General features: G+C 41.7%; 1 protein-coding gene and 2 long non-coding RNA genes across 3 annotated transcripts in view; 1 reads left to right on the top strand and 2 right to left on the bottom strand.

Moving 5' to 3' along the window:
* Positions 1-3128: 3128 nt before the first annotated feature.
* MRPL39 (mitochondrial ribosomal protein L39) lies at positions 3129-24054 on the bottom strand. The gene is made up of 11 exons (XM_040484133.1): positions 23924-24054; positions 22951-23157; positions 20576-20715; positions 18077-18176; positions 16819-16886; positions 14090-14202; positions 11041-11106; positions 9979-10132; positions 5728-5775; positions 3402-3470; positions 3129-3291 (listed from the first exon to the last, which is right to left on the bottom strand). The coding sequence occupies exons 1-10, from the start codon at positions 23985-23987 to the stop codon at positions 3420-3422; spliced, it is 1011 nt and encodes a 336-aa protein (XP_040340067.1). The 5' UTR covers positions 23988-24054; the 3' UTR covers positions 3129-3291; positions 3402-3419.
* Positions 24055-24069: 15 nt separating this feature from the next.
* LOC121036056 (uncharacterized) overlaps positions 24070-25450 on the top strand; it is a 15771-nt gene continuing 14390 nt past the window's right edge. Inside the window, exons 1-2 of the long non-coding RNA XR_005793205.1 lie at positions 24070-24183; positions 25218-25352. This is a non-coding gene — a long non-coding RNA (uncharacterized LOC121036056). The remainder of the gene's footprint in view (positions 24184-25217; positions 25353-25450) is intronic.
* The window catches only part of LOC121036057 (uncharacterized), a 5025-nt gene continuing 4059 nt past the window's right edge, over positions 24485-25450 (bottom strand). Inside the window, exon 2 of the long non-coding RNA XR_005793206.1 lies at positions 24485-24982. This is a non-coding gene — a long non-coding RNA (uncharacterized LOC121036057). The remainder of the gene's footprint in view (positions 24983-25450) is intronic.

Below are 25450 nucleotides of genomic sequence, written 5' to 3'. Positions count from 1 at the left end.
GACCTGGTTGAAGTCGGACGCTTAACCGACTGCGCCACCCAGGCGCCCCGCTTTTTATTTAAAAACACAAGGATCTGAAGTAACTAAGGGAAAAGGTTAACAATGGTTACACTTGGGTAGTGGCCACACGTCAACAAGCCCGGTTGCGAACGACGGGATCCGCTCTAGCTAGTTTACGCAGGAAACAAATGGCTCGCAGACAGGCCCAGGCTTGGAAATCGGGTTACACAGCTTGAAGAAATGCCCTTACACCAGAGTGGCTGCAGAGGGGGACCTGCTGGCACCCTTGGAGCACTGCTGCCTTGGAAGCCACAAGTCACTGCTCCCCTCGACAAAGTGCATCCCATGTGCCACTCTGTCTTCCTGGTGTCACTCCCAAATGTCACACAAGTGTGTCTGCTGGTGACTCTTGCTGAGCTAGGCTGGCTCAGTTGGTAAAGCATGCGACTCCTGATCTCAGAATCGTGAGTTCAAGTCCCATGTTGGGCGTGAAGCCTGGCTGAGCCACAGCTGCCAGGTAATTTCGGAAAGTAAGTTCCACTCTTGCACTTGCTGAGATAAGATCCATAAAGGGGGAAGTCACCAGAGTGGATGTTCACACAGTGCTAGGTCTCCGAAAAGCATGACAGATGTCCACTCACATAAGGGTGAAGTTCTGCATGTCTCTGTATAAAAATACACAACTATTTTGTTTAAAATAGCCCATAATTCAAAAAAAAAAAAAAGATCAAAGTATAAATCCACAAAGGGGATGGGAGAGGAAAGCAGGAGTAGACAAGAAATTTCCAGCAATCTCCAAAAGATGTGACTAATACAACAGTAGAGGATGTCACCACCTAGACTGGATGTGGAGGGAGCCCATCAGAAGAGAGAGCCGATGGGCCTGGAGAAGCCCAGAGGTGGTAAAAGACAGAAGAGGAGCTAAAAGGGGGATTAGAGGTCTATATACAAACCAGTTGACCTCAACCCCATATCCCCGATCTCCAAATACAGAAAGGCCTGAGTCCAGGTTACCTCCCCCCAGGCAAAATATTGGAGGGATCTCGTAAGTGAAAGAACTGTCTGGGAGGAACAAGAGCAGTCAACATAGGCATTGGTCACCGAAACCGAAGACCCCATCATTTTAGCATTTCGAAAATCCCCATCGTGACAGCCAGCATCAGTACTCATCCTCACAGAAGCTAAACCTTGCCTGGACCACAGAGCTGCCATCCAATCTCCCCACAACCACCTTTCCAACTAAAACTAATAACCAACAATCACTAGATTTTGGAGGCTGGGGGGAAAACCCTGAAACATGAAAAATTGAGATAAGCAAAAAAAATCTATCGCTTGAGGAAAGATAGAATTCAGGGACCAGGAAATAAATGAATATAATTCTATCTGTTCTTTAGAGTCACACAGAGGGCTGGCTCTCTGGTAGAGGACGCAACTCTTGATCTCAGGGTCATGAGTTCAAGTCCCACATTCGGCATGGAGCCTACTTAAAAAAAAAAAAAAGGTTCAGAAAGATACAGTGTCTGTTAAACATGAATTTCAATTAAAAAGATAAAGATAGAAAGAAAGAGAGAAAGAAAGAAAGAAAGAAAGAAAGAAAGAAAGAAAGAAAAGAGAGAGGGGTAAAATACAGATCTAAAACCTAACTAAATGGTATTAGAGAAACAGAAAAAGGAATATTTAAAAAGAAAAATTCCCTAGAGCTCAAGAGTTATCAAAATTGAAAGCACCAGAATGATTAAAAACCTAGATAGGTATGAAACATCTAGGTCATCTAGAACATCAAGGTCCTAAAAGTACCCCAAGTGTGTATGCATGTAGGGGTGTGGTAGGGCAGGTAATATGGAGGAAGTCAGGTTTAAGAAACAGTTTATTTAAAAAGGAACAAAATCAGACAGGGTATCAGACTTTTCATTAGCAATATCAGATGCCAGAAGTTAACCTGAGTTGCTTTCAAAATCTTGACAGAAAATTACCTTTCAGGGGCGCCAGGGTAGCCCAGTCGGTTAAGTGTCTGACTTCGGCTCAGATCACGATCTTGCAGTCTGTGAGTTTGAGCCCACATTGGGCTCTGTGCTGACAGCTCAGAGCCTGGAGCCTGCTTCAGATTCTGTCTCCCTCTCTCTCTGCCCCTCCTGCACTTATGCTCTGTCTCTCTCTCTCTCTCTCAATAATAAATAAGCGTAAAAAGAAAATTACATTTCAGTCTACAACTCTAGCCAGTTGACCACATGTAAGTTGCAAAACAAAGCTCCCTTAGACATGCAAGGGCTCACCTCTTAGACACTTTTTCTTAAGATGGAACTCACTAGAGATTCCAACACAATGAGAAAGTTCCAAAGGAACAGGAAGATATGGTCTCTAGGAAGTAGATCCCACCCAGGGAAGAAATCAAATCTTCAGAAGAAACCTGTGTACTAAGCCCAGAAAGCAAAGTGTTCAACCTGGAACAGAAAGAAATCTTTTGGCCAAACAGTTTTAAAAGGGCTGATAATCAAGATTTGCCCCAGACACGGGAAGCAGGCACTCCCAGACTGTTGTTGGGACTGCCATTTGGCAAAACCTTGTGGAGGCTAAGCTCTGGTAGCATCTGTCAATAATTCTACTACCAGAGTCTATTCCTCTGACGTCACTTATATGTGAGGCGGTGTAGAGCATGCGGGTGAAGTTACGTGGGTCCACATTCCAGCTTTGCTACTGGCCAGTTCTACAGTCTGTCGGTTTCCTCCCTTACAAAATGGAAACGCCTTGTCAACACATTTTGAGGATTAAATAAGAGATTCCATGTGAAAGGCTTAGCACCATGGCCAGAACATAGGAAATATTGTTAACTTGGTCAATACTCAACTAATCTAACCGCAAAGCACTTAAACATTTTGTACAAAAATGTTTACCGTGCCATTGTTTAAAATAGCAAAAATGGGGGCGCCCAGGTAGCCCAGTCAGTTCAGTGTCTGACCGCGGCTCAGGTTGTGATCTTGTGGTTCATGAGTTCGAGCCCCACATCGGGCTCACTGCAGTCAGAGTGACCCTCTATCCCCCTCTCTCTCTGCACCTCTCCCACTCACTCTCTCTCTCTCAAAAATAAAAAAAAGAAAATAAGATAGCAAAAACGGAAACTAGTATGATCCTTTGTTTTCAAAAGATTCCACTTGTATCTGTACATGTGCTTATACATGTAGAAAAAAGAACTGAATGGAGAAAACATGTCAAGGTGTTATATCTGGGGAGCTGGAGGGCGCAGGGTTGTTTCTGCGTAAAATTTTTATTGTGAACAGCATAAGCTGTCTTATCCTTTAAAGAAAGGAAAAAGTATAAATTAGTATAAATCTTAGGGAGAAAAAGACAGTTAATCTTTATAAGCCCACACAAACATTTTGTAGAAAACTTTTATTTTAATTTACTATATAATTTTTAGGAAATTACTGGGTCGATGCACTTTCCTCTGTAGGTTTAGTTTGATCTTCAGTTACCTGTGAAAACATGAATAGCTTTACTTTTCTAATAAAAACAACTTTTAGTTCCACCCTCCCCCCACCATTTTAGATCATTCCACAGTCCTTCTCCTATAATGACCCCCAGTCTTTCTCCTTCGTTAGTAATTATTAAAGAAAGGTAAGTAGAAAAAGAAGAAACCTTATAAGGCCAGGGTCACAACAGAAATTATCAAGTAAAGTACAACAATTCCACTCAAAATATAATGAGGCATCCACCTAGGCTTCCCAAGTTTGTCGTTTTATTTTTCAATTACAAAATGAAATCCTTAGTGTGAGAAAAAGCCCAGTAATGCTGTAACACAGTATTTTTAATCAACAGAGTTTCTTGAGAGACATAATTCTATTTTAAACATAGAATATTACAGGTCTAGTAGAAATAGGGACCTGTGTGTCCCTATTTCTAGTCTGTGTCACTCAAACACATCCATCAAACAGCTAAACTATACTCATCACCCCAAAACCTGCCCCACGTCGTGCATTACCTATCTCGCTGAGGGGCTCTGCCCAGCTACCCGAGCCTGCCGCTGCAGAATCCAGGTTCCCTTCTGTGCACATTTCAAGCAACAAGAATTCAACGAACTCTACCCGGGGCTCTCACCGCAACACCTGAACTTGAGGCTCTCATCTCTTCCATCCCTCTAACAGACTGCGGGCTTACGTCACAGCTTTCTCCCGTGCTGCCCCAGAGTGAGCTCTGGAACAGGAATAGCCGACCAATAGGTCACTTCCTTTCTCAAATTCCCAGTTGCCTCCAATCACCTTCAGGAGGGGCATGCAAATTCCCTACCATGGAAGACAAGCCCCTCAGACGCTATTTCCAAGAAGCTCACTTTGTTGGACTCATCGCCCACACTCCATACGACTGTACACCCAGGTTTATGTTCTAGTCACCATGCTCTCCATTTCTCCGTGCTTTTAGGCAAGCAGTTTCCTCTGAGATAACTACCAAGCCAGCCCCCCAACCCAGCCCCAAGCAACCCCACATACCAAAGGGTGAGCTCAAAACCTGGCATGACACATACATAACAAGCACTGACTGGGTTCACAGACTGAGTGTAAAAGTACTAGCAGAAACAATTAGAAAACTATACGAGGAGGCATATAATCCAGCAGAAACTGTAGGAATAGATATTTGTTCAGTGATTGCTCTGAGAAGGTTTCATGGAAACAGTAAGACTTGGACGAAGTACTGAAGAATGAGTCGGATATTTCATTTATATACAGGAGGAGAAAGGGAAACAGAGTCCAGACAGAAAAAACTGCCATGAATAAACAAACCAGAAAACAAGTCTGAGTTAAGAATACTAGTGTTGTATATTTGAAGGTTGCTGAAAGTAGATTTTAAAAGTTCTCATCACACACACACACACACACACACACACACACACACACACAGGATATGTCACTCTGTGAGGTGATGGATATGCTAGCTAACCTTGTTGTGTAATCGGTCTGCAATCCATACACACATCAAATCATTGCAGGGTACGTCTTACACTTAAACAATGTTAGGTGTCATACATCTCAGTAAAGCTGGGAAGAAATAAAGTGATATAAGAATGTAAACTAAAAAAAAAAAAAAGTTTGAGTGTATTTGCAAGCTTGACTAGAGTAGAAAATTACAATAACCAGGATGAGTTCAAGGAGGCCAGACTACACAGAATAGCTCTCAGATAATGTAACTAAAGACTAAGTACTTAGTCTATGAAAGAGTAAACAGGGATAGAACTGGTCAAGAAACATAATCATTCCTACTTGTGAAATGTAAATACTAATGACACAGAATGAGCTACAAACCCAAGTACCCAGGGAATTTGCACATCTGTCAACCAACAGTCAAGGCAGCTTCAAAATACATGTGACAAATCTCACTCTTTAAACGTTCATTAAGCTTACAAAAAATACCATCTCTTGAAGACCCAATTAACACCACTGGACCCCCGTAAGAACTATCGCTATTATACCGCAGTCCCCTTATTCTTCTTCAGGTTCCACAACATCATTTCCACAATATTCACAAATAAAAACAAGAGAATTGCCAAATTACAGCTCTTCTCTTGCCAAGATACTACTGGGGTCAACAGCTACAACACCGCTTTAGCTACAGAGACAACCAATTAACTTTTTTCTTCTGTGTTCTTTTATTTCTTTATTTACTGTTGTGTTGTTGTTGCTTAATTTCAAAACAACTTTCTTCATGGAACAGTACGCATTAGCTGTCAAAAATACTTACCATTTTCCGAGACCTCTCCAATAGCTTATTCCATATAGTAAAATGTGCCTTGAAAAGAAAAGAGTCACGATGAATTAAACAAAGCAATGAAGTTAAAAGTAGCTGAGTCTTATATAGGTTTTAAGCAAGCAAACACATAAAAAGGAAGGCAGTACTAATGAGGTTAAGTGGTTACAGAAGTGGATTAGAGTAGGGGAAAAGGTATTTAATGGGACAGCCACTTTGTTTGGCATTTAAGCAAAAAAGACTAAGTCTTTTTTAAGACTTTTTAAAGAACATGCCATTCTTCCTCTTTTGTCCTTAATCATCACCATCATAGACAGTGTTTCTTCTAACAGGAAGCAAAACTGTGCCCCATCTTCCCACAGGTTGTAGTTCTTTCCTTAAATAGCCATTTGCAACCAGCTAGAGGTCATTCTCCACACCACCAGCAGTCACAAGGAGAGGTTCATCAGAAACCGACTGATATCTTCACACTGAAATGGGAGCCCCAGAGGTTTTACCTAATTACCCTAAGAACAAGTAAAAACTAACGCAGACAATAATAAAATTATAAAACCAATTTACTTAATCCTTAACAATTTTATATAGCAAGGGATCGTCAGAATGCAGATGAAAACTGTGCCAAATGCATAAGGACCACATCAATTTTACTAAGTCACATGAATGACCTGGCAGAATCCATGATAAAAGGTAAAATTACTATATGTACACGTAAGCCCTTCTGGAGAAAAGAGCAGCATCGCATGTTTAAAGGGAAGACAGCCGAATGGACTGCTGGTGCAGACCCCGGAGTGTGTGGCTGGAAGACAGCAGATGACAGAGAAAGTGCTATGAGAGATCAGAGAGGCAGGCAGGGGCCAGGTAATGCAGGCCTTTGTGAGACAGGCTACAGGGTTGGGATCTGTTTACAAGAAGCCACTGGAGTGTTTGGGGCAAAGGGATCACGTGATCTGATTTGAGTATGAAAAAGGCCATTCTGGCTACTAAGCAGGGAATGTGCTTTGGAGGGGGAGCATCCTCGGTGATGAGTAAGGGGCTTAGAAAGAGTGGTGAGCACAGATGAGACGCTACGTGATGGAAGGTATTCAGGGCATGTTTCAGAGTTGAGCTGAAAGGTCTTGCTGCTGGATGGGACGGAGCATGGCTGGGAGGGAGAGAGAAAAGCCAAGGATCACTTCACAGCTAAGCAGATGATGATGCCATTTGCTGAAATGCAGAAAGCTAGGACAGGAAGCAGGTATGTGGCGAAAAACAGAACATATGCTAAAAATTACAAAATGTTGATGAAAGAGATGAGGATTTAAACAAAAGATATACTGTGTTCATAGACTAGAAGACTCAATTTAGTAATGATGTCAATTCTCCCTAAATTATACGGGTTTAACTCAATTCCTATCAAAATCTCAGCAAGATTTGTCAAATCAGAAAGATTATCCTAAAATTAAATGAAAAGGCAAAGAACCGAAAATAGTTAAAACAATTTTTGTAAATAATAACAACATGGGATGAATTATTCCACCTGATTTGAAGAACTATTTACAGCTACAGTAATCAAGACTGTGACACTGGCAGGACAGAGACACACATCAATGGAACAGAACAGGGAACCCAGAAATAGACCCATTAAATATGCCCAACTGATTTTTAATAAGGGTGAAAGCAATTTACTGGAGGAAGGACAGCCTTTCCAACAAAATGGTGCTGGAGAACCTTGACACGTACAGGCAGGAAAAGTGCACCTCCACCTCCTTCTCACGCCGTGTACAAAACTTAACACAAAGTGGACCACAAACCTATACAAAAAACTATAAAACTTTTAGGGAGAAAAAGAGGAAGACAAATCTTTGGGATCCAGATCCAGACCAAGAATTCCTGGAATTAACACCAAAAGCATGATCCATAAACAAAAACTAATAAACTGGACTTCATCAAGATTAAAAACTTCTGGGGAGCCTGGGGGGCTCAGTCGGTTAAGCGTCCAACTTCGCCTCAGGTCATGATCTCACAGTTCATGGGCTCAAGCCCCACACTGGGCTCTGTGTTGACAGCTCAGAGCCTGCTTTGGATTCTGTGTCTCCTTCTCTCTCTTCCACTCTCCTGCTCATGCTCTCTCTCTCAAAAATAAACATTAAAAAAAAATTTTTTTTTAATTTAAAATTTATGATCTGCAAAACTTCTGATCTTTTGTTAAGAAGATAAAAAGACAAACCACAGAGAGAAAATATTTGCAAACTATGTATCTAACAAAGGACCGATATCTAGAATATACTAGGAAAAAACTCTCAAAATTCAACAATTGAAAAAGCAAACAATCCAGTTAGAACATAAGCAAAAAACATAAATTTCCCACCAAAAAAGATATACAGATGGCATATAAACACATGAAAAGATGTCAACACAATTAGCCAATAGGAAAACACAAATTAAAACCACAATGAGAAATCATACAAACTTACCATAATGGCTCAGATAAAAAATAGTGACAATGTCAAATACCAGGAATGGCAAAATGGCAGTCACTGTGGAACTCAGTGTGATAGTTTCCTAAAAACTAAACATGTGCCTTCTAACCGAGCAACTTTACTCCTGGGCATTTATCCCAGAAAGATGAAAACATATATTCACAAAAACTGGTACACCAATGTTCATAGCAGCCTTATTCGTAATAGCCAAAGAACTAGAAACAACCCAAATGTCCTTTAATGGGTGAATGGTTCAACTAACCACAGTAGATCCACACCACAGAATACTACTCAGCAATTAGAAAGAAAGAAAGAAAGAAAGAAAGAAAGAAAGAAAGAAAGAGAAAGCAAGCTACCGATACATACAACTTGGATGAATCCTCAGAGAATTACTACTGAGTGAAAAAAACCCAATCCCAAAAGACTGTACAATGCATGATCCTATTCATATGAGACTCTTGAAATGAAAATGCATAGGAACAGAGAACAGATGAGTATTTGCCAGGGGCAAGGAGGTGGGGGTGGGGCAGAGGAGAGTGGGCGTGGCTATCGATAGCCAATAGGAGAGAGCCGTGTGAAGACACTGTACTACATCTTCACTGTGTCACAGTCCATACTTTGGTTGCGAAAGTTTGCAAGGTGTCAGCATTGGGGAAACTAGGTAAAGGGATCAAGGATCTCTCTATTACTTCTTGTAACTGCATGTGGACCTACAAAGATTTTGAACTATCTCAGAATCCAAAGTTGATTAATAGAACTACCCTACAAGCCAGCAATTGCACTACCAGGTATTTATCCAAAAGATTAAAAAATGCTGATTAGAAGGGGCACATGCACCCCAATGTTTAAAGCAGCACTATCGACAATAGCCAAAGTATGGAAAAGAGCCCAAATGTCCATCCACTGATGAATGGATAAAGATGTGGTGTGAATATATATGTGTGTGTACACACACACACACACACCATGGAATACTACTCGGCGAAGAAAAAGAATGAAATCTTGTCATTTGCAACAACGTGGATGGAACTAGAGTGTATTATGCTAAGTGAAGTAAGTCAGTCAGAGAAAGACAAATATCATATCATTTCACTCATATGTGGAATTTTAAGAAACAAAACAGATTAACATAGGGAAAGGGAAGCAAAAATAAGATACAAACAGAGAGGGAGACAATCCCTAAGAGGCTCTTAAATACAGAGAACAAACTGAGGGGTGCTCGATGGGTGTTGGGTGGGGGGATGGGCTAAACAGGCAAGGGGCATTAAGGAGGATGGCCAGTGTCGGGATGAGCACTGGGTGTTATATGTAAGTGAAGAATCACTAAATTCTACCCCTGAAAGCATTATTATACTATGTGTTAACTGACTTGGATTTAAAGTAAAAAAAAAAAAAAAAAAAAATTAGTGACGGGTGGGAGCAATATGGAAAATAAAAGACTCTGAGTCATGAATAGATCATGCCAAACCTAAGACCAAAAGGCATTCTAGAGGGTCTTACCAACATGCACTCCAATAATCTCAATGCACCCTCCCCTATATTAATTTGAAAAATTAAAATAACTACCTCAGTTTGATTCAACTTTTTCAACTAATATCTCTTTCGTGAATTATCCGTTTACATTCTGAGCAAAATTGTTCTTAGCATAAACATGAATTTACAAAACATTAGCGTCACAAAATTTAATGAAAATTAAAATGTACATCCTTCAAATTAGTATAAAATCAAGAACCAGAATGACATCCGCTCCCAAATTGGACGACCTGAAACTTTCAGCTTTACTTACTCTTAAGTGTACCGGTAAAGACAGACCCTGGAATCTTCGTACAAGACTCAACTGCGTGGCTTGAAGATTGTGAACTGCTGATACTTCATACTGGAAACAAATACTTGTTCTTGGAATAAGAGGACCCTCACTCACATCAATGAAGTCACCAAATCTGATTGATTTTAAAAATAAACAAATAAAACCTCAAAATCAAATCGTGTAGAGGAGTTTGGGGGAAAAAAGAATCTATTCATTCTCTTTGAGGCAATGTCCACAATCAAGAACATTCTATATGGCTCAATTCAATCTCTAATTGCCCCTGACGTAATAATCTCAAGTGAAGCGGCTAAAACTATGAAAATTAAAGTCAAGTAAACCTTGTTCCTTACTAGCATTGATATAACTTTAGAGATTTTTAAGATCATTGAACACATCATGCTCTCAAGTGAATCCAATGTCTAAAACCGATCATCTACGACCTCATAACAACTCACTGTAATAGAGTTTAGAACTCACTATACAGGACAGATTGTCCAAAGAGCAGCTTTCTAAAAGAAAAAAATTAACTGAGTCATGAAAACATGAAGCTGAGAACATAGATACAGGCCATGAAGTCATTTCTGCAAATCCATTATGCACGGTCTTACCTCCCTCATCCCAGTATCAGCACATTCCTATTTCACTTACACGTAACATAAGTAGTTACCAGTCAGTATCCATATTTGCACATACACGTGAATTATGCTCAATTCACAACAATGAATATTTTGCCCAATTTCAAAGTTAAGTTTTAAAAATCACATTTTTAAACAATGGTTTTCAACTCTTGAAATGCGGAAATAGAAATAAGAAACAATAAAACGAGGAACAGAAACCACAATGGCTCCTGAAGAGAATTTAAACCTTCCAATTACCACCGTACCAAAACAATGCACAAAGCAACAGAAAATAAGGTAAAAAGAATAACAAATTATGGCACAGATTCATCTTTTTCAGTCATAACTGTACGTTCAGTCAGGTCAATTCCACTGCCTAAGTCTTCCTATAAATTAGCAGGACAGCAACTTTATTTTTACTTACCTGTGCAGCTTGACTATCCTCTCAGGGTTCTGAGATGCCTTCTCTTCTATGAAATCCGTTTTGTACCTAAAGAGGAACAAAGAAAAAGCGACTTACTCCTAAATGCACAAAAAGGGATTTAAGGACATCTCCCCTCTCTTACTCGTTGGCCAGAGTTTTTCAGACGGGTTTACACTTGGAGTCTCCTCTTCACACCTCACCTCCTTCAGTCTGGCCACAAGCTCACGGCTCCGCCAAAACCATAGGTACCTCCCTGGCCTCACCCTAACGGACACCTTTCTGTCCTTATTTCCACTGTTCACCTCCATCTGTCAAAGTGCTCATTTCCACTGGTTTCTGTGGCACTCCCTACTGCTTGTTATTTCAACTCTCTGGCCACTCTTCCTCCTCTCTCCCCTTCAGGGGACCTGTCCTAAAGCCTCCTTTCAAGCAAGCATCCTCCCTGGGCTGGCTCCTTGATGCGCACAGCTCTAATTACCACTTCTGTGTCCTTATCTTCCATATCTCAGCGTCTAATCCACATCCTTCTTCTGAGCCCCAAACTATGTATCTAAGACCCTTCCGGACACGCACTAGGCTGTTCCACAAGCATCTTACACTCCTGAATTCTCAAACAGAGTGAAAACTTGCTCCTTCTTTTCCCACCACACTTACCCCCATTGCTGAATTTCCTCGCTTAGCAAATGGCACCACCAACCACCCACGTGTCTGAGAGAAAAACTGCCGGGATCTCCTCAATTCCTGCTTCACCTACCACACCCCCTCCATCCAACGCATTGCCAAATCACGTCAATGCTACTGCCTAAATGTCTCTCAAACCTACCCAGTTCTGTCACTACAGCTAATAGCACAGACGGAACTGCACAGCCCAGGTACAAACCATAACTTTACCACTCACTACTAAGAGCCTTCTCTCTTCATGCCAGAGTGCTAAAAAGTATCACGTTTGTATATGGCAAACTCCGGAAGCATTAGTTCACGTGCAAACATCTACCTACTGCCCACACCCCTTCTGCCAAAGCCCCCATGCATTACTAAGGATGCCAGTTACCTTGACTACCTGTCTCTCTTGACCCAACTCGAAGAAATGCACCTGTCCCCGGGGAGCCGAAGCCAGTTAGTTAAAACTCTCCCTGCAGCAGAAAAGCCCAATCACAGATCTACCTTCAACCACCCAAAACTCTGTCCCTTCAAACTTGCCCCAAGCCATCCCTATGTCCTTCCACACATTCAACTAACTTACCAAAGTCCTATAAGCCTCTCCTGGACTTTGAAAGTCCAGTGGAGGGGATGGGAAATCACATGGAATGAACAGCTAGAGTAAATAAACTATGGAAGCTATGGAGCACTTAAATGTAATTAGTCCTAACTGAAATGTGCCTCGAGACTAAAACACACCAGATTCTGAGGACTTAGTATGAAAAAGAGAATACAAAATATCATTAATTTCTAAATACTGATCACATGTTGAAATAACATTTACATACACTTTAAATAAAATGTATTATTAAAATTTACTTCACCTTTTCTTTTGACTTTTTTACTGTAGCTACCAGAAAATTTACTTCTCTAGATGTCTCACATTATATCTCTATTGGACAGCATGACCCTAGAATTGGGGCACTGGAAGTGTCTTGATATGTTCTAACAATCCAAGGAATTTTCTTATAGAATCAACGGTGGTTTGGTTCTACAGAACTACCTGCACTCTAGTTCTGTTAAAATAGTACATTCCTATTGCTTTCTAATTCACTGGTTCCAGGCTATGCAAAATATTATAAACTACCATTACGAGAACGTATGTCTCAATTCACAAATACCTAAAGATTTTCCAATCCAGAACCTTGAACAATTTGCAAGAGCATATTCTGTCTTCAGAATCTAGCATCTATGTTATTTTCTTTGCAATGTAGATTTCCCTAACTAGTTCTAGCTTCAATTAGATTAATACTAAAACATAGTTTATGTTGTTACAATTAGTAAAAGGTAAACTGGAAGTTTTCCGAGTGAGAAAGGGAATTAAGAACGCAGGGAGGATTTAAAATGTTGGCAAAGGGGGCGCCTGGGTGGCGCAGTCGGTTAAGCGTCCGACTTCAGCCAGGTCACGATCTCGCGGTCCGTGAGTTCGAGCCCCGGGTCGGGCTCTGGGCTGATGGCTCAGAGCCTGGAGCCTGTTTCCAATTCTGTGTCTCCCTCTCTCTGCCCCTCCCCCATTCATGCTCTGTCTCTGTCCCAAAAATTTAAATAAATAAATAAATAAATAAATAAAATGCTGGCAAAGAAAATCCCCCTAATGGATAATTTGGTGCAGAAGATGAAGACCCACCCGGCTGTGTAAACGTTTCACTTCTCCCCTTAGCTCCCTCCAGACCACGGGCATTCTCTATCTCACCCTTCACATTTAAAGAGTAGAGGATAAGGGGCGCCTGGGTGGCGCAGTCGGTTAAGCGTCCCACTTCAGCCAGGTCACTGATCTCGCGGTCCGTGAGTTCGAGCCCCGCGTCGGGCTCTGGGCTGATGGCTCAGAGCCTGGAGCCTGTTTCCGATTCTGTGTCTCCCTCTCTCTCTGCCCCTCGCCCGTTCATGCTCTGTCTCTCTCTGTCCCAAAAATAAATAAACGTTGGAAAAAAAAAAAAATTTAAAGAGTAGAGGATGAGAAGGAAAGGCTGCCGAACGTGCAAAATGATACAGCTTCATGTATGCTATCACCTGACGATGGAAGGAACAGAGGGAAACACACCACCAAGCTGATATGAGGACGGACCAGCCGGAGAAACAGAGAAGTGAGACCAAGTGAGAAAATTACCAAAGGTGAGCGAAGTTTTTTTCTCAGGGAAATAAATAATGGGATGAGTAAGTAAATAAGTAAAGAGGCTGGGAAGTGGGATGAATGAAAGTAAATAGGTTGGTACAGAAAAAGAGATCTTAGAGCTAAAAATAGAACAGTGTCCTACCCACGTCAGATATAAAGATTCTTAAGAGCTGAATTTCCTTCATTACATGTAACTTTGGGGGGTTTAGCCTTGCTTTCAAGGAAGCCAACACTTACTTGTTGTGCTGAAATATTTCCAATGCCACTTTTGCTTCCATTTCCAGAGTTTCAAATGGAAGATCTTTGTAAATTAAAGCACGGGCATCTTTTGTGAAGGAACGCAGGTTCTCCTTCGAAAGGAAAGTATTAACCTTTTGTAACAATTTACTTAAAAGCATTTCTCCATAAGGAAGGTCAGATAAAATCGTATGCTAAATATTATAAATCCAACTAAAAGAAAAAGCAAAAGCAAACTTATTCGGAAAGAAAGTTATTAATTTGCAACAATTATTTAGACCATTTTTAGACCGTAAAATGTAAGGTCAACAATTTATCTCAACTCTATGAACTATAAACTTGTAATTTACTTGTAATTAAGATATCAGTCTATATTAATAATTATTAAAGATAATCCTACAAAGAAATTTTAAGTTTTTATTCGAATTACATAATTAAATGTTCATTAAAACAACGATGCAGTTAGAAACGCTAAGAAATAAAAGATATAAAAATCTGTTTACATTGTAAGCAAAACTAAGCTTTTATAAATGCACAGGGAAAACACTGTTTATGTGATTCAGAAAGTTTCACCAGGAAACGTAATGTCATCATTGGCCCTGCCCCAAATATGGCATATATCTAATATTAAAAACCTGTTTAATGAAGAGGTTTTATGCAATTAAAATCATTAATACACATTAACAATATCTGAGATTTTTATTAAAACCATAATTGAGTTTTCATACTATAGATCCTTCATTACTGATACAGAAAAACCAGGCACTATTACACAACTTTTGTAATAAAATTATTTCCATAAACTATGAGACTTTTTTTGCACGAATGACTCTTCTCCATTCTTAAAGGGATAACTGACTGTATAACAAATCCACATTCACAGTTTATACAGCTGTTCCTTGCGTAACTCTCTACCACTTCTTCTAAGCAGTCCACCCAATACCATGATGCCTGCAATCAGCCAGTGCCTTTTAAGTTTTATATTTAAAACTTGTTTTTGTAAGTTTATTTACCTATCTTGAAAGAGACAGTGGCGGAAGGGCAAAGAGGTAGGGAGAGAGAATCCCAAGCAGGCTCTGCACTGTCAGCACAGAGCCCTATGTGGGTCTCGAACTTGAAGAACCGTGAGATAATGACCTGAGCTGAAATCAAGAGTCAGAGGCTCAACCAAGTGAGCCACCCAGGTGCCCTTTTAAGTTTTATATTTAAAACAGGAAAAAGAAGCAGCAAGTTTTACAGCTCAGAAGTGAATCTTGATTGCGTTCATTTTTATGACGTAAATAATGCAAATATATAAAGTAAGAATCACTTCTTCAACTTGAGGGCATATCTGAAAAATAAATTATATTGACACAGTTCAGAGATCACGAAGAGAAAGTTTCAATCCCTTCCCTGCCCCCTTCCCTATCTCTCTTTCTACCTCTCTTCCCTCCCTTTCTTTGTTCTTTCCTGTTTCCCTCCTCTCTCCCTCTTGACACTAAGCAACATGAGCAGGATTATACAAGAAATAACTTCCAAAGTCAGAATGTAAACCTGAATCTGCTTTGACTCCAAAATTTTGCTTTTAGGAACTATAATATTTCACTAAAATGCACCACTAAGGAAAAAAACACTGGCAATTATAATCGTAAGATGCCATCTATTATAAGACACATTTTGGGGGCGCCTGGGAGGCTCAGTCGGTTAAGCATCCGACTTCAGCTCAGGTCATGATCTCGTGGTTCGTGAGTTCAAGCCCTGCATCAGGCTCTGTGCTGAGAGCTCAGAGCCTGGAGCCTGCTTCAGATTCTGTACCTCTGTCTCTCTGTCCCTCCCCTGCTCGCTCTCTGCTGTCTCTCTGTCTCTCTCACAAATAAACATTAAAAAAAATTTTTTTTAAGACATTTCCAGAAATACTAAAGTGTGAAAAAAACGTACACTGTGGAATTGATAAAATGCTATGCTACACTGCCTTTCCTTTTCTGACCTCCAGACTTTCAATCTGTAGAACATACGGTTTTGCTTAATTAAGAATCAGGCATCTGCCTTGTCTCCCCAATCATAACTAAAATCTCTGGGCTGGACATCTGAAAGCCACCGGCACATCCTACCCACAGAGAATCTGATCCAGATCGTCTTTGTCAGCCAGGTCCCTGGTGCTACCCAACTCCCAGATCAAACAGGAGAACGCTCATCGTGCAATCAGACCATTCACCAAGAGTCTAGTCTGTTGCTATTTGAGTTAGCTTAGCTTTGTCAAAGTCTGATTCTTAATTCACTAACCGTCTACCCCCTCCACCCCTCCTCTCAGCGTAACCCTGGTATACGGGGAGACCTCGCAGTGTGCAACAGGTTAAAACGGTTAGGGCAATGAGTTTTACATTGTGCTCTGAGGACCCAGGAAGTTAGTAAGGCTCCAGGGCCCTCACCACCACATCAACTAAGACAATAAAACTTGTAAATTTGATAGCTTGGGCATCTTGAAAACCACTATCTTAAGAAAAGGAATGAACAGTACAAGGAAGAAAGCACTTCCAGAAAAGGTCAAGCAGGACATAAAGCTGACCACATGAGGAAAACCCCCATTCCTATGCTCTGTCTTGAATACACTGAAAATGCAACACAGGTAGGCAGGTAAGGTCTTTCAAATATCCTCAACATGCAGTATCACTCAACAACACTGACACAAGAATTGTTCTAACCAAAGAAGGTACATACTCTAAAATTCATATTCTAAACACTATACTTACTTTTGTTGGCATCCACTCATCAAGTCTCTTATCCAGAACTACATCATAGCAGAAGGCTCCAGAGATTACTGTAAATCCAACCAAAATGAGAGGCAAAGTCAAATCTACTAGTTACTAATTTGCAACAACTGAATATTTAGACCATAAAAGGGAAGGCCAGCAATCTCTGCCAACTCTACAAATTATAAAAGTTACCATTATCCCAGCTCTTGCCAGAGCTCTCTCTACCAGCTTTCCCTCACTCACTCTCTTTCTGTTGAACCAAAATCCCTAGTACTTCTTAAACATTCACATTTTCATCCAGAATATTATCACTATAGAGACTTCATAGTTACTAGACATAAAACTTCAAAAGAATCAGATATTTAATATGTAGACAAATGACTACGTGGGCATGAAATGTTGAATTTTTTAATGTCTTCTAAGCTTTGTTTTTGTTGTTTTGTTCTTAGAATCACTTATTGAGCTTTTTTAAGTTTTTTGGCGTATATACTCCTATCTTTTTTTGAAAATTTACAAATGCGATCCTATTGCACATACTGACGCAGAATCTTGGCAAAATTGCAAAGGCTGTGAACTCTTCCATCTTCTCAAAAGTGTTCCCCCCCCCCGCCCCAGAGTCATGTCATTTCTGCTGAAACGGTACCTCCCAAACATAGCTTTTTCCAGAATTCTATTTATATTCCTATTTCCTCCTCCTCCACACATTCGATTTAGAAGTAAGTGCCTAAAGTGGTAGGAAACAAACACTGAAACAGGGTAATTACACAGAATTCATATTCAAGAGAAACATTATCCTCGAATTGTATTATGTTAATTATTGACCTCCAGTAATTAAATAAGATGGATTTTGTTACCGGTTATAAATGGAATGTATGTACGACAGTAATTTCTATCACATAAAATTAGAAATGAGCTAAAAAAAAAAAAAAAAAAGAAGCTCGGGGCGCCTGGGTGGCTCAGTCAGTTAAGTGTCCGACTTCGGCTCAGGACATGATCTCACGGTTCGTGAGTTCGAGCCCCTCATCGGACTCTGTGTTGACAGCTCAGAGCCTGGAGCCTGCTTTGGATTCTGTGTCTCCCTCTCTCTCTCTGCTCCTCCCCTGCCCATGTTCTGTCTCTCTCTCTCCTTCAATAATAAATAAAAACATTAAAAAAAATTAAAAAAGAAAAAATAGAAGCTCTATAAAATATCAAAAATAGGTACCAAAATATTCAATGATTACAAAATCCGTGTGTGCACGCATATGTACATTACCAGGAACTTCTGGAGCTCTGACCAAACTGACCACATATTCATCTTTGAATGCCCTCTCTATCACACAGCCCATCATCATGGCACAGGAACGCCAATAAGCCTAGAAAAATAAAACATACACAAACATAATACACACTAAGATTCACTGTTTCTTCAATATTAAAATTTAGGTTAACTCTCAACTACATGGATGGAACTGAAGGGTATTATGCTAAGCAAAATTAACCAGTCAAAGAAAGACAAATATCATAGGACTTCACTCATATGAAGAATTTAAGATACAAAACAGATGTACATAAGGGAAGGAAAGCAAAAATAGTATTAAAACAAAGAGGGAGACAAAACATAAGAGACTCTTAGACATAGAGAACAAACTGAGGGTTGCTGGAGGGGCTGTGGGGGAAGGGGGAATGGGCTAAATGGGTAAGAGGCATTAGGGAGGACACCTGTTGGGATGAGTACTGGGTGTTACACATTGGGAATGAATCACTGGAATCTACTCCTGAAATCATTATAGTAGCACTATACGCTAACTAACTTGGATGTAAATTGAAAAATAAATAAGTAAATAAAAAGAAATTTTTGGTTAACTTTTGACTTAGGAACTATTTTTCTATCCATCCTTGGCACATAGCAATAGTTAACATCAGGCCACGACATTACCTCTACCGAGCAAAAAGCACTGAAGAATGAAGTACCGACTTCTGTTGTTAGCAGTGTTTCTGTACAAGATATCACACACTATGATGTTTATCAAACACAAGATAGTTTTACTATCCGGTAGCAACTTTTCTCTTTAACCCAGGATAAAGAGAACTTGTTAACAAACCTGTACTAAAGTAAAAAATATATACATATTAATATACACCTGTTTACGCCATATATAATAGAGAGGGAACACTGAACTCTTCAGAACTTGTGACTCCTCTCCTATGCCTAACACCACAGAGCACATCACCCAAGTTACTCATATTTACGGCAGAGCAAACTCACTATTAACTGGGCTTTCGTTTTACTCGCACGTTTTGACCCATGGACATGCCTAATGTGGGTATCCATGCAATAACCTTATCAGAGTCGTAAAGAGAAACTCAAGTCCTATCATACCCGCCTATCTTGTGCCCCACACTGGCACTACTACAACTGGGCACTTGACTTTCACAAGTTCTTCACATCTGCGGACAAGAGTGGGCCCACTTGGCTGTGTGCAGCAGAGACCGCTCTAGAACGTATCCTACAGAACCACACAACATACACTAAAAAGGAGTACAAACTCAGGTCTTGAAGGCAAGTAGCAAAACGCACTTCCTCGTCTATCCTACTTAAATGTGTTTAATGTCTGTTGAACTCCAGAATCAGAATGCCTGGACTAAAATCCAGGCTCTAGTATTTCCTAAACTGGTAACCTTGGTCAAGCTACCGAACCTCTCTTTGCCTCAGTTTATTCTTCTGGGAAATGGGAACGATAGCATCTATTTTTATGTGGTTTTTATGAAGATTAAATGAGTTAATACCTGTAAATCACCTAAGACAGTGCCTGATACATAATTAATACTTGATATAAGCTACTATTATCATATCTATCGTTTTCTTGCTTAAGTGTTTTATTTCAACATGTATTTATTAAATACCCATTGTATGTAAGTCAAGGACTGGGTCCAATAGAGGATGTGATCCCTGTCCTCACAGAGCCAAGAATCCAATGCATTCAACAGTTCACATCACAAGGCATGATTAAAATACTATATCTGAAGAAGTTAGCCAAGTGTGAGGCCCTAAACAGAGGGATTCATCCCGACAAGAAGAAACTGGGAAGACTGCACAGAGCAGACAGCATTTTAATAGAACTATAAACGATAAACAGGATTTTAACAGGGAGGAAAGAAAATACCCCGAGTTGAAGAAGGACACCTATGAAAGCCAGGAGGCTCACACAGCAAAAACCACTAGTGGCCACGTCCTCAAATGTGGCCACAGCAGAGAGGAAGTGGAAAGATGCAGCGAAGGTGAAGCTTGAAAGCCACGCTGGGGTCAGATCCCACAGGGCCTGAAAAGTCATGAGGAAGAAATGACACAACACTCAGTCATGCCGCGTAACGAAAGTCTTACAGGCCTCCTAAGGAAGACTTTAGTATTAAAGAGGGAGGTGGGGACAGAGAGTTAAAAAGCTACTGAAATAATCCAACGATGGTCAACGGCTGAATTCAAGCAGTAGAGAGAATGAAGTATAGAGGATAATCAACAAATGTCTGTGGAACAAAGTCATGAAAGTAAAATACAAGTCGCACAGTTTTCTCAAACCAAAATACAAAGAAAGGATGCCACTGGTACTTTGTGAGCTTGTGAAAATGCAAAAAAATCAAAACGCTGATTATCACGGGCATCACTACATTTGACCTTGGCCACGTTTGCACATCTCATACTCCAAAGCAAAACAGATGTTAATAAAAAGAAGAAGAACACTAGGAGAAAAAAAAAAGAACACAGAAGTAGAAATACCTTATTCACTTCTCCAGGATCACGATCTTTGAAAGTAAGAAATTCAATCTCACAGGATTTGGTCAAAGGTTTATACATGTCCCAAGGCTGTCCGTCCACCAGAGCCAGAATGGACTTCCTGCAGTACCACTCACTTAAATCTAGGAATTTAAAACAGATTGAAGGTCTGAATCTAACAAAACTCAAATTGAAAGGTTACGTGTTTAAGTGTTACATTAAGAAATAAAACCAGGTGGGGCGCCTGGGTAGCGCAGTCGGTTAAGCGTCCGGCTTCAGCCAGGTCACGATCTCGCGGTCCGTGAGTTCGAGCCCCGCATCGGGCTCTGGGCTGATGGCTCAGAGCCTGGAGCCTGTTTCCGATTCTGTGTCTCCCTCTCTCTCTGCCCCTCCCCCGTTCATGCTCTGTCTCTCTCTGTCCCAAAAATAAATAAACGTTTGAAAAAAAAAAAATTAAAAAAAAAAAAAAGAAATAAAACCAACAGAAAGGCGAGATTCTGCAAGCTGACTTCCTCTGGGAGAAAAAAAAGTATTACATAGTACCTCTGTACCAATAAAAAAATAATACCCAACACACCCAGTGTGTTATTATTTTTTTTTTTTTTAAGAGTTTAATTGATTTTTTTTTCAACGTTTATTTATTTTTGGGACAGAGAGAGACAGAGCATGAACGGGGGAGGGGCAGAGAGAGAGGGAGACACAGAATCGGAAACAGGCTCCAGGCTCTGAGCCATCAGCCCAGAGCCCGACGCGGGGCTCAAACTCACGGACCGCGAGATCGTGACCTGGCTGAAGTCGGACGCTTAACCGACTGCGCCACCCAGGCGCCCCCCCAGTGTGTTATTATTAACAAAACTGCCAAAACCATTTACGAAAACCATTGAGGCTAAGTCTAATTTGAAGTTAATCTATTATTAACTAATAAAACAATTTGCCAAGAGTTACACTTGTACATATAAATATACATCCGTAGTAAATCTGGTCAAAATGGGTTGGGTGTCTTGCTCCTACACCACCTCGTCCTTCCCTAACATGGACTGTCCAAGTCAAATACCTTAACAGTTTTTAATTATGGGTATGAATTCACATATAAGCCCATCAGCCCTGGTCTGTTCTTTGACCGGAATGCAACTCTAACTCTAAGCCTGATTAGATGTTCTTCAAGTACACAGCTAGTCACAGAAGTGCTCAAACTACAGGGTTAGAGTCTAAATAAGTCCCACAGAGAGAGGATCATGTCTGTTGTTGTTCACTCATTAGTATATCCAGAACCTAGCCCCAGGCCTGTAATACAGTAAATACTCAAAAGTGTACTGAACGATCGAAAGTATGAATGAGAAGCACTTGTCAGTGCAGGTGTCATGCTGAGGGGGGACACAAAGGCTTCATTTCCACCCCTCAAAACCCACAAAACCCCTCAAGGGCCTGTGCTTCGTCCTAACCCTCCTCTGTAATCCTAATGCCTATCACACAGCAAAGGTTCAAGTAAATGTTCACAGAACAACCAAACAACGGTCATAAGGACTCATCCAAGTGCCAGAGTGAAAAAAAGACTGAGAATGTAGACTATCTTAAGCTTTTAACTAAAATTGTTAATTACTTGAATGGAATCACTACTCAGTTTTCCAAAAATTTAAACAATGTGGTTTAAATGAGCATCCTGGTGTATATACCTATTTGGAGAGCTTTCTAAATTTAAATATTACCAGTTCTATCAAAGCTGCTTTGAAAGCATTTTGATCAAAAATAATCCATACAGAGGCTCTGTTCCCTTCATTTACACACCAAACCACACACAGGGCACAGTCCTCTCCTTTAAGATATGAATCCCAACACACACTTTTACCCTAACCGCATTCACCCCATGCACACTTCCACTTACACATTCACTACATGTACACGGAAGTATAAAGAAACACATAACACACAATCAGACAAGCGGGAAGCACCTAAGGTTTAAGTTAGGCCATAAAGAGCTAGAAAGGAAAAGAAGGCCTATAAAGCTGGTCCTCGGAGGCCTGGGCGGTCCCTCTATCCCAAATTCCTTTCACGAGCCCCCCATGGGTGCTGTCTAAAAAAGGCAAGCACACTAATATAGTAACAAGGCTTTCACCTCCTCTTCTTCTGCCAGAAACAATTACAGCACCCCAAACCTAGCCAGATTCAAGTGAGTGCCAGGAAACCTGTGCATCACAGTACCAACCTTTCAAGACCCACAGGACCCTCCAGAGCTAAAGTGACAGTGAACAGAGAGGAAGATGCTGGATAAAGAACTTCTATAAGGTCAGGGAGCAATTACCGAGTCTTGTCTCTTCTGAACCAGTCCTTCTGCACAGCTTATTGGGAAAGTCAAAACTGTATCCTGATTCACTACTTACGCATAGCACAACTATAAGGAGTTGAAACGTTTTTATTCATCACGAAGATAGTGCCAGGGTCCGTTTTCCCAACGTGTTTAACTTCAATCTTCTCAGTTCGAGGAGTTAATGATAACTGCCTGTTTTTCTCTTTATTAAAGAGGTCATTCTGCATTTCTATCAGTTCTGTCGGTGACAGGTGCGAAGCTGGCGATGTTGCTATCAATCCTGTGTAGCAGTTACGATAAATATAAACAGTGAATGAGTAACACACCGATGATACCCCACCCCGCACCACCGTCCTACAAGAATGAATGCGGGGCAACACGATTTTAAAACGCCGTTCGCCAAAATGCGCTCAGAGATTAACTTAAACCACTTTCTAATATTAATAACTAAAATGCCAAGGGAAGAAACCCGCAGCTAGCCCAGATCCACACCTTTCCTTCAACTTGGCTCTCTCACCATCAGATCCCCATTGCCCATCAATTTCCTCTGTCGTATTCCAATCTGTGCTTTACAATAAGAGGCAAAAAGTAACCAGGAAGTAGTCAAAGTCACACTAGTCACTGGGAAGGTGAGCAAAGTTGTCGCCTTGAAACGTTTTGGGGACAAGAAAGCTCCAGGAGACCGGGGATCCCTCGCCAAAACTATCGATATCTGGAGCGAGAAATGCTGAGCTTATTTTCCAAACCCTCAATCAGAGGATTTGACAAAGCCCCTACGAGTATTCCAATGGGAAAATAAGGACACGTTTGCACCACGACGCGGGGTCCTTCTCAGAGGCGCCCCAAGCTCCTCCCACGGCCCCCTACCCAGCCGGCGCCCCGAGATCTGTGTCCCCGGGCCGGGAAGGGGTGGCCGCCACAGCCAGGACGTAAAGACCCTCCTGCGCCCGCAGCCCCGTGAGACCTCCCAGGACCCGCCTCAGGCCCAATCCGAGCCGACAATCCTTTAATCCTCTCTCTCCGTCCCCACGGCCGCTGAAACTCACTCCAGCCAGCCCCGCCAGCAGGGGCGGCCCGCCAGAGGCGCAGCCCCCGGACCCCCAAAGCCATTGCCTCCTCCGCTGCCGAAGGAACCGCCTCGCGCAGGTCCTCCTCTGCCCTCCTCCCCGGAAACTCTGAGCCCGCACCGCGTTCCGTAGAACACTTTTGTTCCGGTCCCGTCGGCCGCGCTGCACGCCTCCACCAGGGGGCGCGTTTGCGTCTCGCTGAGGATTAGTGGCGGCAGGTCAGGAGGTCTGGAGCTGGGGTACGTTCCAGGGGCGCAGAGGGTGACCAAGAGGTGCTGGACCGCAGGGCGACGGGTCCGCCACCCCCGGGGGCTGTGCAGGGAGACGGGCGTCCTCTTTGGGGTCGCAGAGTCCGACCCGCGCCATCACCCTCCTCCCTCCGCGAGTTCGAGCCCGAAAGGCTGGGAGAAACCCTTGCTCCCCGCAAAGAATATTTCTGGGGAGAAAAACTGGGCAAAGACAGCTTCTGTGGATTTGCTTTCGTGGTCTGCCCGGCCGGTCAAGCTAATGGCATCTTAACTCTCGGTTTTGTAAGGGTGATCTGCGCCAGGGTTCTCCATTTATTGAGCCATTGAAGGGAACTCTATAATTCGTATAGCTCTTTACAAGTTGGATTCGTTTGTGTAGTATACAGAGAATATAAAGAGCATGTAAAAAGGCATCCCGGTGATGCTGGCAGGCCGTTCTGCGGACCCAGAGTCTTAAGGGGGTACTTAAGAGGGTCCCTGGATGCGTGCAGGAGGCGTGCAGGAGGCGAAAACAGAGTTTATTGAAGGTACAGAGAGAGTACGATCACAGACAGTGTCGGGGGGATTCAAAGGAAAAGAGAGAGCCTCGTCTTTGCTTGGGGTCTGGGGTTTTTCACTGAGGACAGTCGGTGGTCGGGTGTAGGTGTCCTCTTAGGCATCCAGGAACCAGTGAGAACAAAGATGAGGGTCCAGGTCTTACTCCTTCAAGCCAGGGTATCTTGGTGTCCAGATGTCTAGCGCAGGTGGTCTGAATACTGTATGATAGCTTCCTCTGGTCATTCTCACCAGACTAGGATAGAACAGGATAAAAAAAAGTTATCTATTCTAAAGAAGTCCCTTACAAGGACGACATCCACTATTTGCATTATAAGGCATGTGTAAAATGGGGGTGCAGGTCCTAGCAAGAATAGCAGAGGGGGAAATAGAAGGAAAGAAAGGAAAGAAAGAAAAAGGAAGAAAAAGAGTTCTATGGAGCCCTTCAGTTTCCCTATCTCACTGGGGTGGAATTTTTGTCTCATCCCAAGGGCCCGGAACGATGCATGGCACACAGTACGAGCTCAGTAGGTACGTGTTGAATGGGGGCAGTTCCAGAGCAGCTTCTAATACCGTTGTTATACCCCAGGATGTTATTTGCCATTGAAGGAAGCATTCCGTAGATGGTAAGTATGATAATGCTTTTTATTCAAAGTTGTCGAATGCTGTGGCTTTACTTAAGGCTTGTTAAGTTCACAAATTCAACCCATGTCCTTTCCCCCCC

This window comes from Herpailurus yagouaroundi, unplaced genomic scaffold (assembly GCF_014898765.1).
Source record: "Herpailurus yagouaroundi ecotype Mexico unplaced genomic scaffold, PumYag 162, whole genome shotgun sequence".
Taxonomy (NCBI): domain Eukaryota; kingdom Metazoa; phylum Chordata; class Mammalia; order Carnivora; family Felidae; genus Herpailurus; species Herpailurus yagouaroundi.
This window is presented reverse-complemented; position numbering and strand designations above follow the sequence as displayed.